Below are 17,424 nucleotides of genomic sequence, written 5' to 3' on the forward strand. Positions count from 1 at the left end.
CAGGATGGAAATGAGAACGTGTCCTGTGAGGTGAACCACAGGTAGCAAGGGCACCCGAGAAGGTGGCCCCTCAGGGTTTTTGCACGTAAATGCAAGTTTTGAAGTGTGGTTTTTTTTGTTTTTTTGTTTTTCCTACTCAGTTTAGTTTTGATTCAGCTCGCCTCAATTTTTTTTAAAAAGTATTTTGGTTTTTAGTTGTAGGTGGACACAATACCTTTATTTTACTTTTATGTGGTGCTGAAGACAGACCCCAGGGCCTCACCCTGCTAGGCCAGCGCTCTGCCACTGAGCCACAACCCAGCCCCTCATCTCAGTTTTGTCTAGGTCATTTTTTTTTAATGTCAATTTGATCATCTGAATTGACAGTCACCACTGCAAATGTAATAAATTTGCCTTCAGGGTCTTTATCCCAAGCCTTTGATAAAACCGCTAAATGGGACAGAGGCCTGCATGTGCTTCTTGGCACGTCCTCCCACGTGGAACAACATGTCCTCTTCATCGCTGACTGGCAGTGGCCCCACAGGTGTGATGGGCAGGGGACAGAGACACAAATCAAATTCCTGGTCCCTGGGCACGTTCCCTGTCCTATCAGGGCACCCTCTAGTCTTAGGCCCACTCACCAAACGTCCATTTGCTGATTTCGTGTTTATTTATTTATTTATAGTCCTGGGGATTGAATTCAGGGATGTGCTACCATTGAGCCTCATCCCCAGTCCTTTTTAGTTTTTGTTTTGAGACAGAGTCTCCGTAAATGGCCCAGGCTGGCCTTGAATTTGCAATCCTCCTCCCTCAGCCTCCTGAGTTGCTGGGATTACAGGCGGTCAACGCCACTCCTGGCTGCTGATTTTGTTAAACTATGTTAACAGGTGTAGCAGTGTTACTGGAGTTTAGAGGGGAGAACTGCTGCCCTCAGGTGCTCCTCCCTGTCAGTCAGTTTTTCCCATGTCTGCACTGTGTGTCGATTGTCTGTCTCTCTGCCCACGAGGGTCCCTTCTGTCTGCCTCATGATATGCCAGCTCCATTGATTAGGAGCTGCAGCAGAAACAATCCAGAAGATCCCTGAAATTCTGCAATGAAGGTCATTGAGAATCTCTCCCCTGAGACTCCAAAGGCCGCTCCAAAGGCCGTTGGAGCCATGCCAACCAAGAGGAATCGATGCAAACGACGAAGACTCAGCGTAAACAAGAAGCAAGCCACGTTGGCTTTGGTAACTCTTCCTGCTTCCACCCCTGCGTCTGAGCATGGGAGCGTTGGTCCACCAAAGCACCCTGCATCCATGCCTGCTGTGGTCAGCTGCCTCCGCCTGGATCCGCCGGGAAGGTGGCAGGTGGATGGTGGGAGGGCAATGCAGGGTCTCCCCACCAGGAAGCTGGCCTTGCACTCTTCCCTGTCCCCAGCTCCGGGAGCTCTCCTTCCAGATCTGTTCCCCAAATTATATTCTGGGTGCCCCAGCGAGAGACCTCACCCTCCAGCAGGGTACGGTGGACAGAGGTGCCACTGTCCAGCTGTGGAGCAGCTCAGTCACATCGGGCTGTTGGGAAAGGTTGGGGACCAGGAACATCTACTCTGTACCTCCCCCCAGAGGAGCCTCAGGTCTTGGTGCAAAAATTAGCAAAAGGGTAAGGAAGAAGGACAGGTCCAAAAAAAAAAGTTGGTATCAAGATTTTTTAAAAAAATCTATTTGAAACCTGGCTTACATTTCTGAGTTCAAGTATAGGTGAGTCCGCAAGGTCAAGCTGGGAGAAGCCATCAACCAGTCACATCTGTCCTAAGGTGCTGCTCTTTGTTCTGCATCTATTTTCTTCCGTTCTGGGAAGTGAGACTATCAGAACACCTGAGCTGTTCAGGCCTATCTTTGGAGGAAAATAAATAAATGGGCTCTGAGTGATGAGATGTTTCACCTGCTGAGCGACATTTGCATTTTGAAAGCCTAGAGTTTGGGCGATGCTTCACCTAAAGACGTGGGTTACTTAAGTAATGGTGGGAATTTTAGGCATGGGGGGTTCTTGATGGTTTAGGAGAGAGGGAAGTTCTTTGTCCACGAAGGAGGCTGTGCTGAATTGCTAACCCTCTCTTTCTGTACTAAGAACATTCCTGAAGAGCAGTGTGGCTGGTCCTTATAAACCCAGTCCTATTTTAAATACAGTGGCCAAGTTTGCCTAAGGAGGTACTGCTGGCCCTCTGTATCCATGGGTTCTGTCTCCATGGATTCAGCCAACCACAGATCGAAAATATTTGGAAAAGAATCGCATCTGCACTGAACATGTGCTGCTGCTTTTTTTGGTGATCATTCCCTAGACAATACAGTGTAACAGCCATTGGCACAACATTTACATAGTGTTAGCTATAAGTAATCTAGAGGTGACACAAAATATGGAGGTTGCATGCCAACGTTACACCGTTTTAAGGTGTGAAACATTTAATGTTTACAGGTTTCCACGCATAGGTTATATGCAAGCAGCACACCATTTTATATAAGAGACTCGTGCATCCAAGAATTTGGGTATTCACGGAAGGCCCCGGAATCAATCTCCAGAGGATACCAAGGGACAACAGTGTAGTCTTCTTGAGGGTAGACGCTGAGGATGGTCAAAACCTTCTGACCACTCCAATGTGCTGGGCTCTGCTGTAAATACTGACCACCACCTTACTTCTCCCAACCTGTGACGCAGGTACTATTAGTGTCCCCATTTTACAGGTGAGGAGACTAAGGCACAAAGAGGTCAAGTGACTCTTGGGTCACTCAACTAGTTAGTGGCAGGTTTGGGATTTAAGCCCCTTTGACTTTGCCTTTCCAACAGAGCTAGCCTGAGGCCTTGTGAACCCCTGTGACGCTGACATGAGCGACTATCTCCCTCTCTTTCTTAGGGGCCTTGATGTTTTCTACCCGGAGGTGGGGAATGTCGCCTGCATGTTCATTCCTGACTGCAACAACTTCAGATATAAGATCACCTACTGGATGGAGCCGATAGTCAAGTTTCCCGGAGCCTTTGAAGTGAGTGAGCCGGGTGGGCTGCAGGGGACACCGAGGTCTCGACTTCCCTCTGCTATGGGACTTGAAGCCACATGCCATCAGGTTGGGTCTGTTGGTACCAGAGGCTGTTGCTATGAGTATGTGCCTTCCCTGGAGTGGCCACATGACCCAGGGAAGGAGGGGCAGGAAGGCACGCAGTCCGGACCTTTGGCAATGCCGCGCATCTGACACTTGGTTATTACAGTAGGGGACGCTCTCTTCCTGTGCCCAGTCATCTAAAATAGGAGATCAAGGGTTTCAGGAATTGCAATGATTATTATTTATTTTCCTGGGGAGTGATCAGTCCTATTCCATTCTAGAAGTTTCTCTGGGCTTGGAGGTCTGGCGAGCCTGGGGAGGGGGGAAGTGGGCCTGCGACTCCCAGTGGCCATGCCATGCCCCCAGGGGTCTGTTCTGGCCTTCTGGTCACAGTTTCTTTCTTTCTTGACTCCTGGGCCAACCTGAAGTCAAAGTGTTGGAGGTGGAGGCTCACCTCTTCCTCTCTGCTGTTTTGTGAGTGTCAATAGGCACACAAGGACTGCGACGTAGCCAGGACACAGGTCACTAATGGATGAAGACACAGGGGTTGTGGTTCGGATGTGACTTCCTGTCATTTCTGTGCAGTGTCCTAGGGAAGAACCAAAGGTGCTTCCTCCTCCCGGTGCAGCCTGGGATCCCCACCATCCCCTGGTCAGGCTGACAGGGCCAGGCCAGGCCCAGTAAGCTGAGGAGAGCGGTGTCATGTGGTCGAAGTGTCTTTGTTTCTCCAAATGTTTTTCACTGTCAGAGAACTAATATGTTTCACAATTTATGTGGCTAATGTCGTGAAGCTTTAATGATGTGTCCTGTTGGCAACTGTGATGAATGTCCTTTCTCTGGAAGGCTGAGCGAGCAAGCAGCATGTGTGTGCAGGAACACGCATGCACACACTTGCCTGCACACATGCATGCACATGAACACAAGCACACACGTCGTCCCTCCTCCCTGGAGACCTCGACCAGGCCACACCCATGGACAACCAAGAGGAGCAGAGAGCAGATTTCTGTGACTCCAGCTCCTGGGACAGGGTGGAGGGCCACCAAAGCAGGTCAGGTGCCCAGTTCCTTAGGGACAAGTATATGCTCTCCCAGGGGACAGGGTTCGTGACTCCACTATGAAGTCACTTGTTTGGGGGTTTTTCACTTGCAGAGCTGGAGGAGGTCGGGCCAGATACTTTCACAATGGTGTCCCAGAAGGACAATTTCCCAAGCACCATTCTCTGAGTGGCTGTTGCAGCAGATGTCCACTAGATGGCAGTGTAGACTTCTGGAGTCCCTCCTGGGAGGAATTTGAAACCAGTTGGTGAAGTCCTGTTTGGGTTTTGATGCTACGGATGGTCTGGGGCATGGACACACGACAGAGAAGATGCTGCATCCATCCTGCCCTGAAATGAAATCGTCCTCTGTCAGAAAAAACCATCCCGTCTCAGCCCAGCAATAGGTGGGGGAGGAAACTGGTCTGGAATGTGGAGACTTGGGCAAGACAGGGCTGGGATCATAGAGAGCCGGGGAGAATGAAGACTTTGTGAAGGAAGGTTTGGTCGAAGCAATGGGCAGACAGAAAAAGTAGTATTCCACCACCACAGCACTAGAGTTTGCAGAGATTGAACAGGAGGAACGAGAAGGCAAAGTCAGTTACCAAAAGCTGCCCTTCCTCGAGTGCCTCTCTACACTAGGTGTTACTCAGGTTGTCATTTCACTCCATTCTCTCATCAAGTCTGCAAGCTACATATTTCTTTAGTCAAGATAATTAGTGGCAAGTGACAAAAAGCCAACTGAAACCAGTGGAGGTCAAAAGAAAGGGGAGAACTTGCTAGTTCAAAAAAAATCAAAAACTCCGGGCATAACTTCAAGTCTGGTTGGATCCAGGTGCTCTAACTCTGTCGTGGAGCTCTTTGCACCCATCTCTCCACTCTGCTTTTCTCTCTGCTATTTTTATCTGTAAATAGACTCTTTCCTGTGATCACAAAAGTGACCCCATCAGCCTCAGGCTTAAGTTTGACCAGTTTATCAATCCCAGTGGGAAAAAATGGACTCTTTCCAACCACTGAAAGTTCCAGGATTTGGCCTGCTTGGCTCACATGCCCGCCCCTAAACCAAATGGTGACTCCGGGCAGCCCCACTTAGTCTACGGGGACTGACAGCAAAATAAGATGGTGCTACTGCCGGAGCACCAGGTGCTGCTTGTGAGAAGAGCAAGCAGAGAAACAGCAGTTCCTGCAGAAGTAAGGAATCTATCTGGCTGGGGCAGAGCTGGGGAGTGGCAGAGCCAGGGTTCCTACCCAGGTCTGCCCGGCTCCAGAGCCCACAGGCCTGAGAAGTGCACCCTGGCAAGGTCCGCTAAAGCAGGGCAGTGCCTGCGGAGCCTGGGCCTTGCTGAAGGGAAGCCTTCCCTGGTCAGCATGGGAAGGGGATGGGGGACGGGCACTGCTGAGGAAGGTGGGGCTGGAGCTGCCTTAAGGGCTCCAAGGAACAAACCTGCCCTTGGAGAGGATGCAGGTGCCAGTGTCACCTGAGAACAGGTCCCTCAAGAATGGGACAGGGGAGGGGGGAGCCCCAGTACTCCAGAGAAGGAAGAAACCATTTCCTCCTGGTCCTGGCCTGAGGGAGAAATGCAAGAGTGGGTGACGGCTAGGTGAAGACAGTGCCTTGTTCCCAGGTGATTCAAGCAATGCCAAGGCCACAACTGCCAGGGGACATGCCGAGGGTGTCCCGCAAGCAAGCCCTGAGGCCCTGGCAGGAGGGGTGCCGTGGGTGTGGGACAGCCTCTGTGCGCAGTGGGGGTTGGGCTGCCTCCACCCCCTGGCACAGGCTGCTCATCCCCCTTTGGGCCTTACTCCCATCAAAATTCCCCATCCTCCTCCTCCTCCTCCTCCTCCAGGAAGCCTTCAGTGACTGCCTGGTTCTGGGCCTCACCCCATCCCTGACTGATCGCTTCTTGCCCTGAGGCTTGTAAATGTCCCCTACCCTCTGCACAGGGTGTTGACCCTGATCTGGCCTGCCCTGCAGTTGTCCATTCATATCCCGCACAGCCGCAGCCACTTGGTAAACACCAGGAGAGCAGACGACACACGGCATTTCCTGGAATCACCCACAGCCCCTGCCAGCATCGCAGGTCCCAAGCTGGCTGCCTGGGAGACAGGGCGAGTGCAGGGCTGGACAATGAGTGGCAGGTGTAAGGACCCTTCCCAGCGTGTAAGCCCCGGGTTTGTTGTTTAAGCTGCCAGGAGTCCTGGGCATTTGAAGGAAAGCTGCTGAACCCAGTGGACCACAGACCGGTGGTAGAGCTGGGGGATGGGAAGGAGAATCAGGGGGGAAAGAGAGGAAGTCGGGTTTGGGAGCAGAGCAGGAAAAGAGCCGGCTTCTGTGAGCCCCGTGGCTGGGAGCTGAGAGCTGCGGAAGTACGTGGATGCTTTTCTCCTCCGGAGCCCTGAAAACATCAAGAGGCCAACATTTAAAATGCATCCCCGTCTCAAGCCAATGAAAACTGAAAGGACCCTGAGAAGTGTCTTGACTGGGGTTCGTTCTTCACCTTGAATTTAACCAGCTGGAATCCTTTTAAAGTGAAGAAATTGCCGTTAAGTGGGGAACGTGCGCTGCATTAGAGGAAAGGAACAAAAGCCACGGCGCTCTGTCCCGCGGTCCTTCAAGTTTTCCTATCAGGCTCCAGAAAGCAGGTGTCCCTGCGCGTCCTGGGCTGGGCAAGTGCGTCTCCCGCCCCTAAGGCAGCTGCGCGCGTTGCTGCCCCCTAGTGGTAACAAATTTCAACACCAAATCGGGAGTGGAGGAGGTAGGAGGGCTTGAACCTAGGTCCCTGGCGTGCTGAGTAAGCAGCTCTACCACTGAGCTACATCCTCAGTTCTTTGTTATCTTTATTTTGAGACAGGGTTTGACTAAGTTGCCCAGACTGGGCTTGAATTTGTGATCCTCCTGCCTCAGCCTCCTTAGTAGCTGGGATTACAGGGTGGGTACTACCTTGCCAGCTCATCACCAATTTTATAGAGGCTGGAGATCTGGAGACCTACATAAAGGGTAGGGGTCACAGGTTCCTCTCTGAAAGAGGCCTTGGAGCTGGCCAACATAAGCAGGAAAACGGGGCATGCTGCTGCCGTCACAGAATAATGAACTGTGGTAGGACACAGGGCTGCTGATGCCCACTGCAAGCAGCCCCTGGTGCCCGGAGCAGATACCTGCGGCTGGGGGTAGGACTTCCTAGCAGAGGGTGAGAGTTCATACACAAGGGCGGGCAAGGGCAGGCATTTGCTTAGGGGACTGCAACCATGGACGACATGGAGTTAATGGTTCACTTAACAATATTACCGCTGGCACTGCAAGCCTGGCGCCATGGAAGCATTGACCATCCAGGGATAAAAGACACCACCACAGTTTCCAGGCTGCTAGGGAGACAGACAGGTGACTGGCAAGCAGAGTCAGAGGGTGTCAGTGAGCCCGCACCAGGCAAGGGACACACAGGGATCAGGGTGGCCAGGTAAGAGATGAGGCTTGGAAGGGGGCAGGGCCACACCACAAGGAGAGGGAAAGCTGGGTGGGCCTCAGCGTGGAGTCTGGATTTTATCTTGAAGCCAGGTGGGGTGGCGGGGGGTTGGCATCATCCGATTGTTACTGCTGCATGGGATTAGGTTAGCCATTCTGGAAGGTCACTCTGGCAGCAGGAGGGAGAATGGAGGAAAGGCAAGAAGGTGGGTTGGGGTAAGAGATGTTAGAGGTGGAATCCATAGGGCTTGGTGGCTGTGGGTCTCTTGGGCGGGGCTTCTGTGATGGGAGGGTGAGGCTGAGGCTGAACAAATGACCTTTCATGCTAAACGAGACCCTGCGAGGATGGGGGTGCTGTTCATAATGATACCAGGACAAAGGGTGTCTTTGGGCACAGCCCCAACAAGTTGTAGTGGACATTGACCCCATCGACCCCAAGAATGGTGCCTTCACCAAGCAAGGGACACAAGGGAAGCGCTAGACTGACAGGGGCCAGCAGCCAGCGGCAGAGCCTTCTGCACACACCAGATGTGAGGGGACGGTGCACACCCAGAGGCAGCTGCCTGAGACGCACAGTCGAAGGCTTTCATTAGGGTCACTGGCATCCAGGCAGAAGTGGAATCTGCAAGGCCACCTCTCACTTAGGGAGAGGACGTGTGGCAGTCAGTAGAACCAGCCAGTGGTGTTAGATAGGCATGCACGGGACCCAAGCAGCAGCGAGCCACAGAGGGATCAGGGAGGGCGTGAGGGGCGGAAACTGAGGAGGGGGTTTCTACTCACACCAGAGCTTGCCAAGAGACATGGAGACTCGGTGCTGGCGGGAAGGAGTCAGAGGGAAGGGTGACTCCAAACCAGGGCAGAAGGAGGGTCTTCTGGAAACATGACTAAGAGAACATGGGGGGTGGGTCAAAGAGGAGGAGGTTGCAGAGGGTGTCCCCGACACCTCGCCACTGACAGGACCTGGCCCTGACTGAGACAGGAAACCCAAAGAGGCCTGGAAGAGAGGGAAGCGGGGGGAGGAGGTGAGCGGCATGGGGCAATCCAGCACGGTCACAGCCAGGTGGAGGGCGCTGCCCAGCGCTGGGGCGAGGGGTCCCCAGGCCCCTGCGAGCTGGAGGTCCACTAGCAGAGCCTCACCTCTGGGGAGAAATGATGCCAAAGGTGTCAGGGAAGGACGGTGGCGGGGCTCTGGGGATGGGGAGTGGGGAATGCCCAGGGCATGGGCCGGGCAGAGCAGAAGAAGGAGCAGGTGACAGGCAGCGTGGGCAAGGGTGGCCACCAGGCTCTCTGAAGAGCAGAGCTGGATAAGAGCCACTGGGTTTGGCACAGTCCCTAGCACAGCTCCTGAGGGATGGAGTGAGTTGTTCCAGAACAAGCGCTGGGGATGGGAGGTGAAGTCAAGGCAGGGTGGGGGCCCACCAGTGGGGAGAATTAATGAGATGTGTCCGTCACTCAGTGCCCAGCACCTAACCAGAGCTTAGTAAAAAAATGTTTAAGTTGTCACTGTGATTAGAAATTGATTTGCTGGTTTGTCATCTAACGGGTAAATGAAAGAAAAAAGAGAAGTCAGGCTAGCTAAGGTTCTGGGAGACGTGTGAACTGGACGCAGAGACAGGAGACCAGCCCAGGGGTGACTGAGGCTGAGAAAGGACTGGGGGTCGGAGTTGATGGTACAGCCAGGTCTGGGAAGGCAGGTGTGGAAAGCATCCAGCGCCTGGTAGGGAGGCAGCCAGGAGACTCTGCCTACATGTCATTTCATCCTTGGTTGCTGGCTCCTTAGCTCAGGTGGTCCAAGTCTGTTAAAGCCACCCAACTGTGTCCCACCTCAGTCCGGGCTGCCTGGCCATGTTGTCAGGGATGCCTCTGGGCACAGCAGTACCAGGTGAAATGGGAGTAATGATTACCAGGGTGTGGAGAAACTTCCCGGGCAGGATTTCACAATCCTCTATGGCAGGGATCAGCCCCACAAGTGCAGGTGAGGGACGCCGCCCAAGGCCACACTCACCCTAGAGGGCAGGGTTCCACCTCCCAGCCCACTGCCCTTTCAGCTACATAATTTTACTTCTGGAATCACCTAGACAACAGCACCTAATGTTCACGCTGGACTCAGGGTGTCGTTCATTCAGTCATTTATCCATCCGAGCCAGTCTCAATGGAGCTCCGCTCTCTGCCCTGTGACACACACTGTCATAGGAACAAGGGACATAAACACACCGAGAGTCTCTGTCCTGCCCCGGAAAGCCCTCTCATCCCAGTAAGAACGTCCATCACACTCTGTCAACGGAGGGGAAGCCATAAAAGAATGGACTATGCACTCAGGTGACTGGCGTCTTTCTCCAGGGCGCCTTTGCTAGAAGTTTCCTGACCTTTGGACCCAGTCCTCTTTAGCTCCACTTCTCCTGTTGAAGTACTCACTGCTTCAGGGCTTGCCGAACTTCCAGCCAGACTTGAACCTGACCCCTGGAGCCTTTGAATAAAGCCAGCCGTCCCCCGTGTAAAGGGCACTACTGAAGCCGAGCCAGCTGGACCCTTGCTCAGTAATGGAGCATCTGATGTCAGCTGAAGCTCAGTCAGGAGCCGGGGAAACAGTTCCAGATGTTTTTCAGATCAAATAGTGTTTCTTTGAAAAAATTGTGTGGCTGCTTGGTTGCATGTGGAACCTGAGGGTTCAGCGGGTTTGCATCCTGGTTCTAGAAAAAAAAGCCCTTTGGCAAGAACCTGTGTGGGGCTCTGGGTGGGTCTGGGATCTGCCCACGGCAGTCACTTGAGTGTCAGTGGAGGCCTCTTGAGATTTAAAATAGCCGTGCAGCTTTCGTGGGAGCCAGGAAAGCCACACGCGCGCACACACACACACACACACCTTAAATGCTACCGGGACTTGTTGCCTCTCTCATCAGAGAAAGAAGGTTTCGGTTTTTGGTTTTTGTTTAACTTTTAGTTGTAGATGGACACAATACCTTTATTTTATTTATTTATATGTGTCGCTGCAAATCGAACCCAGTGCCCCACGCGTGCCAGGCAAGCGCTCTACCACTGAGCCGCGGCCCCAGCCCTGACAAAGAAGTTTTGAGAAAGGTTTTCTGGATTAAAAAAAATGTAAGATTGTTATTTATTAAAAATTGCACACTTGGGCGGGCGGGAGGAAGTGCCGGGAGGAAGTGCCGCGGCAGTGCTCGGCCCTCCTGGCGGGGAAGTGACTGAGGACAGGCTGTGTGGGGGCAGTCATCTTACTATCCTGACGTGCTCAGTCAAGTCTGCCTGGCCCTGACCACGGGCCCCTGGGTGTCCTGGGCAGGCAGGGCAGGTATTAGAGTCTGTTTCACAAGTGAGGAAACCGTGGCTCAGGGGAAAATATTTTTAATAGACTTTTGTATTTTAGAGCAGTTTCAGGTTTCACAGTAAAATAAAAGAGAAAACAGAGTTCCCATAACCCCGTCCCTACCCACAACCTACCCCGCTGTCCACATCCCCCACTGCGGTGGTGCCTTGGCTGTAATCAGTGAAGCTACAGGGACATCGATGTCACCCAGAGCCCGCAGGTGACACGAGGGTTCATTCTTGGTGCTACACCTTCCACGGGTTTAACGAGCGTATAATGACACACGTCCACCACGGTAGCCTTACCCAGCAGCTCCTCTGCCCTGGAAACCCGCTGCCCTGCCTGTTCTTTCCCCTTCCCCACAACCTTGGCAACCACCGTTGGTTTCACTGTCTCCATAGTTTTTCCTTTTCCAGAATGTGGAGTCGGAATCATGCAGCATGGTGCCCTTTCAGAGTCAGAGAGCCCAAGGTGCCACGCAGGGCTCCTGACTCCTGTTCCAGCAGTTTCCTCGCTCCATAACACGAGCGTTTGGAATTGCAGTTGGTCTTTGCCCAAGCCAGTGGCCTGTGCCCAGGGGCTCAGCTTCCTTTCTGAGAATTGCTCTTCCCATAACCGGGTGCTTCAACTCCCTTCCACCTTGGGGTGGGTGGAGAGCCACCCACTTCTGCCCTGGGTGTCAATTCTAGTGTCCTCGTCACTCATTTTCTTGTCTCTCTCTCTCTCCAAGAAGAATGTAAGCTCCCCGAGGGCTGAGACATCTGGATGTCTGGGAGACCAGCAAGGAAATAGGAGGTTCCCGTGTGGTGCGATTCATGCTACCACGTGGCGCTGAGTGCAGGGTGCTGCGAGTTTTGTCTCGTGTTAAAAGCAGAGTAAGCACGATGATTTTCAAAGCACATTCCCTGTCTTGACAGTCCTTTCTACTTGCAGCATGTCTGAGCTGTGATTTCACATAGCTGGTCTCTGATCAGTCCCATGAGACAGGTCAGGCAGGTATTAGTCTCTGTCCATGGTAGGGAATCCGAGACCCAAGGAGGAACCTCATTTGAGTCTCATCACTCCCTGGTGGGCAGCTGTATTAGGTGGAGCGAAGAGACTGCAACCCGGACCCCCTAGCTTCTAAACTTTGCTCTTTCCCACCTGTTCCATCCCTGCTGTCCCCAAGTGGTAACCACTGGGTGATATTTACTGGCCATTCTCCATGTGGCCAGGCTCTGTGCTGAGTGCTTTCTGAACATTATCCCACTTAGGCTGCGGGGCCACCTAGCACAGTAGGCAAGATTTACCTTTGTTTTATAGACGAGGAAACAAGCACAGAAAGATGCCATGGCCCGTGAGCAGCAGAGTCAGGATCTGAACCTGGTTCTGGGTAGACTCCAGAGCCCAAGTCCCCACCCACCCACTGGACTGCTTCCCGATGGGGAGGGGGCAACACACAGTGTGCCCCAAATGGCCTGAGGAGTTTCTCAAGCTCCTGTCCCGGCAAGAAGCCAGAACAGGAAGCAGCACAGACTGGGAGTGGGTTGTGTGTTCCTCCATTCAGTCACCTCCCTTTGCAAATGAGCCAATCTTGGTCCTGCAATGACCAGTGACAGTCAAGCAAGCAATGTGGCTGGGGTGGGGGCACGCAGACATGGGGCCCACGAATCAGGGACTCTATTTCTTAGCTGCCTGTTAGGTCTGTGACTGCTAGCCCAAGACAGAAGTCAGGAGAGCCCGCAGGACACTTTTACTCCCAATGCCGGCTTGTTCCCATCCCCATGGGAATGCAGAGGGCTCAGCCAGGCCCTACAGTGGGTAGGCGGAGATCGCTTCTGCGAGCTCCTGAGACGGCAATTTCAGGAGCCGACACCAGAGGGCGATAGGTGACCATATTCCTGCCCCGGGAAACGCGGAGCCTGGAGCCAGTTGCGTGGCAGGGGCCACCCAGGCAGGAAGGCTGTGCCTGGGCCGCGTGTCACACGGTGGAGACACACCCGGTAGAGAAGACATAGAGGGTCCCCGGTTTGGGTCGGGTGTGCACACCTCGGCACCCCACCCCCTCTCCCATCTGTCCCTTTGCCTGTCGTTTGCGGAAATGCCCTTCTGCTGTGGATATGCAAAAATCCCTGGAGTGGACCAGGGCGCTAACCCCAAGTGTTCTCAGGGATCAGGTCCCCGATGAGCTGGGTGAAGCAGCGGGTGGGAGGAAAAGGAGAGGCGCCAAGGCTGCCACTGGCTCGGAGAAGGCCTGCACGTGGGAAGTGCACTTGGGAAGACACTTGGGAATGAAAAGATTTTGAAAAACTGTGCCGGAGGTCCCCTCTTCATCCCGGGTTTTCTCAACTCACAGACTTGGCGGTTGAAGCTGAAGACTCTAGCAGGAATGGCAGGTGCTAACCCGGAAAGAGGCCAGCCTGGGGTGGCAGACCCTTGGAGCCCGAGGGAAGAGTGAGGGAAGGGGCGGAGCCAACACCCTAAGGCTCACTTGGAGCTCTGTGACCTTGGTCCAGTGACTTCCTCCACAGAGATGCCCTACCCTGTCCTTAGCATGGGAAATCTGGAGTATCCTTCCCGAGGGAAAGCGCTGAGGACAATCCTCGCCCTACTCTTTCTTGTCCCATCAAGAATATTAGACCCAGCAGTAACATCTCCCCCTAGACTGGAGGGTTTCGCAGGGCCGTTGACCCAGGCCGTCTGGATTTACCTTCTCATTCTTCACTCCTGTTTCTTTCCTGGTTGCTCCTCTTCTCTCTAATCTCTTCTTCTTCCATGGTCTCATCCAGAATCATGACTTTAAATATCCACATAACAAGATTTCCTTCTCACGTGGCCACTGGGGTATTCTTTGGACCCCTTACATAAACATATCTAATCTCAATTGTCCAATTGCCACCCTCCTGCAAGCCAGCTCCATCTTCAGCCTTTCCCCATCTAGGTAGAGTAACCCAGCCCTCCAGCTGTGTCAGCTGACCATCCTGGAGCCATGGGTGGCTCCTGTTCTCTCCCACCATGCAGCGGGGACACCAGGAGATAAAACAGGAGCTGACTGCTTCTCTCCTGCACGTCCACACCCCAGGCAGGGCCACCACCCTCTTGACCTGGATTATTGTAACGGCCTCCTTACGTGGTCTCTCTCCTACCACCCCCACGTCCCCCTAACACCTAGTGTGTTCTTAATCCAGCAATCAGAAGGGGACTTTAAGTCTGCAGGTCAGATCAGTTCATGCCTCTGCTAAGAAATCCTCTGATTTGCAGAGTAAAAGCCGAAGGACTGACAGTGACCTGCCAAGCCCCTGGGACCCTGCACCTCTGCCCCTCACCTGCTTTCTGACCTCAGCTCTTCCCTCTCTTGGTCTGCCTAACTTCCTGCCTCCTGGTCTCCTTGAAGCTTCTTGACCGAGGTACTCTGAGGACTCGGCACTGGCTGCAGCCTCTGCCTGGGTGACTTCCTCCGTCTACCTGCGTGGCTTACACCTTCACTCCCTTCAAATCTCTGCTAAAAGCTCACCTCCTCAAGGAGGCCGTCCAGATCCCCTGTCTGACAGCCCGAGCCCCTTCCCTCTCCGCTTCTAACCTCTGTGCTGTTTTTTGGTTCTGTATGTTGCCACCCCACAGCTAGAACCTAGGCTCCATGAGGGCAGAAATCCTTGCCTGATTTATTCCCTGGTGCATCCCAAGCACTAGGACAGTCTCTGACACACAGTAGGCACTTCATAAATGTTGAATGTTTGTCAAATGAAGTTTACTAGAGGAGGCTTTCATGACATCATGTGTATAAAGCTTGTCAGTACCTGCTCCCAGAAGTTGTCAGGGGATGGTGGTGGTGGTGGTGGGCATAACAGGGTGATGGATGATACAAGTCACTAGGTGACCAGGACAGGCTTACAGCATGACAACTGAGCAAAGCAGGGGCTAGTTGGCAAGAGCTTCAAGACACAGAGTTTTCTTTTTCTTTCTTTCCTTGTTAGTGCTGGGGGTTGAACCTAGGTCCTTGTGCACGCTAGGCAAGGGCCCTGCCGGGAGCCACGCCCCGCAGCCTGAGAGTTCCCCACCCCAGGGATTTGAGGAGAGGTGGAAGGGAAACGTCGTGTCACTCGGTGAAGAGATCTACAAGGCCAGACACAGGGCTGTGCGGACAGTAGACCCCTGTGGAGTGAAGAAACATGTCCCCTGCTGGTCTGTCCGCACATGAAGACCTTATTTTGGCAAAGTGGCCAGGTGGCCTTGGTGACAAATTGGAGGGCTGGAATGACACAGGGACAATGAAAGGCAGTGGCCTCCTCAGGCTGGACAGTGGGAGCAATCTGCAATGTTCCTTTCCTGGAGGGAGTCTGAGAAGTTCTTTGCTCAGGATCATGCCATCCTGCCTTGTACTTCCTGACTCCAGGGCCCCTTGCTGGGGACAGTGAGTGTTAAATTGAGAAGAAGCCCCCCAAGTTGGGGAGCAGATGCCCCAGGTTCCTTCTGCTCCCAAGACCTCTTCATGAAAACCTGATCTTCAGTGACATGCAACGCCAGCAAAACTGCCTCTGTCAATTCCTCTTGCCAGTAGAGTGACAGTTAATTTCAGCTCTGGAGCCCTGGATTCCTAATGTGCCGCGCCTGAAGCCGCTTGCCAGCTCTCCATACATCTGGCGCTCCCATCCTCCACCACCCCCAGCTCAGATGGGAAACCAAGGCCACGTGAGGTGTACCTTTCTCTGTGTGTAATCGGGGAACAGCTATTTCCTCCTCCTCGTTCATCTCTTCCATTCACTAGCAAAGTTCCAGGGCCCCTGTGAAGGGTGCCTACAAAGCTGACTGGCCGGAGCAGACGACAGGTCAGGTCCTGTGTCCCCGGCAGTTATCTCCACCCCAGCCAGATAGGCTCCTGCCTCAGGACCACTGAGGAAGCTAAGGCCCAACCACTCCTACCTGAAACCCAGCTTAGGGCAGTTGACATAAAACCAAACCCCCGCAGCTAGAGAACAGCTAGAGGAGCAACATCCAGGTAAATATTTAGCGGATCTCAGGGCGGAGGGGGTCTGCCTAAGCATAATACCAATGGACAGAGTCATAAAGGAAACCAAAGACAGATGTGAGTTGCAACAGTATTTCAAACTTCTGCACTTAAAACATGCCATAAAGGAAGTAAAAATTCCAGGATAAACTGAAAGAATGAATATGCCACAAATATACAAAGGATCGTCTTTTTTATGCATAAAGGGCCCTTGTAAGTCATTAAGAAAAAGATGAATACCACAGAAAAAGAAGGCAGAGGATGTTAATGGGTGATTATAGGAAGAGGAAAAGTTCATTAAAGATATGGAAGGAAGGTTTAATTCTATTTATAATTCAAAACATGTAATTTTAAAAAATGGCATGCACTTTATATAAAATCAAGCAGATGGCAGTTTGTACTTTTTTTATTTTTAGGAGAGTATATCTTACAGGTAGAGGTACAGATTACTTCAACCTTTCTGGAAGTGATTTGATAATGTGCATCAAAACCATTAGCATGCGCATTGTGTTGGCACAATGATTTTAGCTCTTTATTCTAATAGAATTGCTTAATCAGAGACATATGCAAAAAATTATGTAAAAGGATGTTCATTGTGGTGTTATTTAAAGTAGCAGGAAAAAAAGGAAAACCATCTAAATGTTCAACAATAGATTGGTTAAATAGAATGTACGCTATCCATGTGAAAATGTACCCTAATGCCATTCAAAATCATGTTCTCAAAGAATATTTAGGGCTATTGGAAAGTCTGACAATATATTTTTAAGTGAGCAAAACCAAATGATAAAACAGTAATTTCACTCTAGTCCCAATTTTCAAAAATTGTATCTTTTTATGCATGCAAAAATAAAAAACCAGATGAATGGGGAAGGCATCAAAATGTTAACATTGGATCGCCTTGACTGGTGGGATTAAAGGTGATTTTTATTTTCTCCCTTACACTTGCATGTAATTTCCATATGTTCTCCAATGAGCACACATTACTTTAATAAGGGGGGAAATGCTATTTGGGGAAAAAAAAAAAAGAGTGAACACTAAGAGGAAAAGACTTCAGCTCCCCAAATGGTCTGAGTGCTGGTTGCTGTGGAAACTGTAACTTTGAATTGCCCAACTTTTTGTGAATTACTTTCCTGCTCTGCAGGGTTAGTGATGGTGCTGGATCCAGCATTTTCCAGGCGGAACGTGATGGGGGGTGGTAGAAACCGAGGGACCGTGCCTGCAGCAGAGGTCCACAAGGGGATCCCTGGCTTTCCTCCTGGCTCCCTCTTCCCTGCAGGGGAGGAAGCCCTGAGTCCTGCAGAGGATGCTGGGGCTCAGGCTGCTCCAGGCGCAGATCCTCGCTCAGGGTTCCCCAGTCTCTGGTCTCTGTGCGGTGTTCAGTGGTTCACAATAAGCAGCCTCACCCTACGCCCAGCCTGGCGCCTGAAGACGGTTCCCAGTCATGGGGTGGGAGAGGTAGGCAAGTGTAGTTGCTTCAATGAATGAAGATGGGGACTCAACTGAGCCTCAGGGACAGTTCACTAAAGTTGGGTGTCTAAACTCATTCCTCCTCCCAGCCCTGCTCTTGCCTGTTTGC

At 52.2% G+C, this 17,424-nt stretch overlaps 1 protein-coding gene across 2 annotated transcripts in view; it reads left to right on the plus strand.

Moving 5' to 3' along the window:
* Pebp4 (phosphatidylethanolamine binding protein 4) overlaps positions 1-17,424 on the plus strand; it is a 217,918-nt gene that overhangs the window by 36,911 nt on the left and 163,583 nt on the right. For both annotated transcript variants that reach the window (XM_047548895.1, XM_047548896.1), the window contains one exon: positions 2,869-2,995. In XM_047548895.1, the coding sequence (XP_047404851.1) occupies positions 2,869-2,995 (127 nt within the window). The remainder of the gene's footprint in view (positions 1-2,868; positions 2,996-17,424) is intronic.

Source organism: Sciurus carolinensis, chromosome 4 (assembly GCF_902686445.1).
Source record: "Sciurus carolinensis chromosome 4, mSciCar1.2, whole genome shotgun sequence".
In the NCBI taxonomy this organism is placed as follows: domain Eukaryota; kingdom Metazoa; phylum Chordata; class Mammalia; order Rodentia; family Sciuridae; genus Sciurus; species Sciurus carolinensis.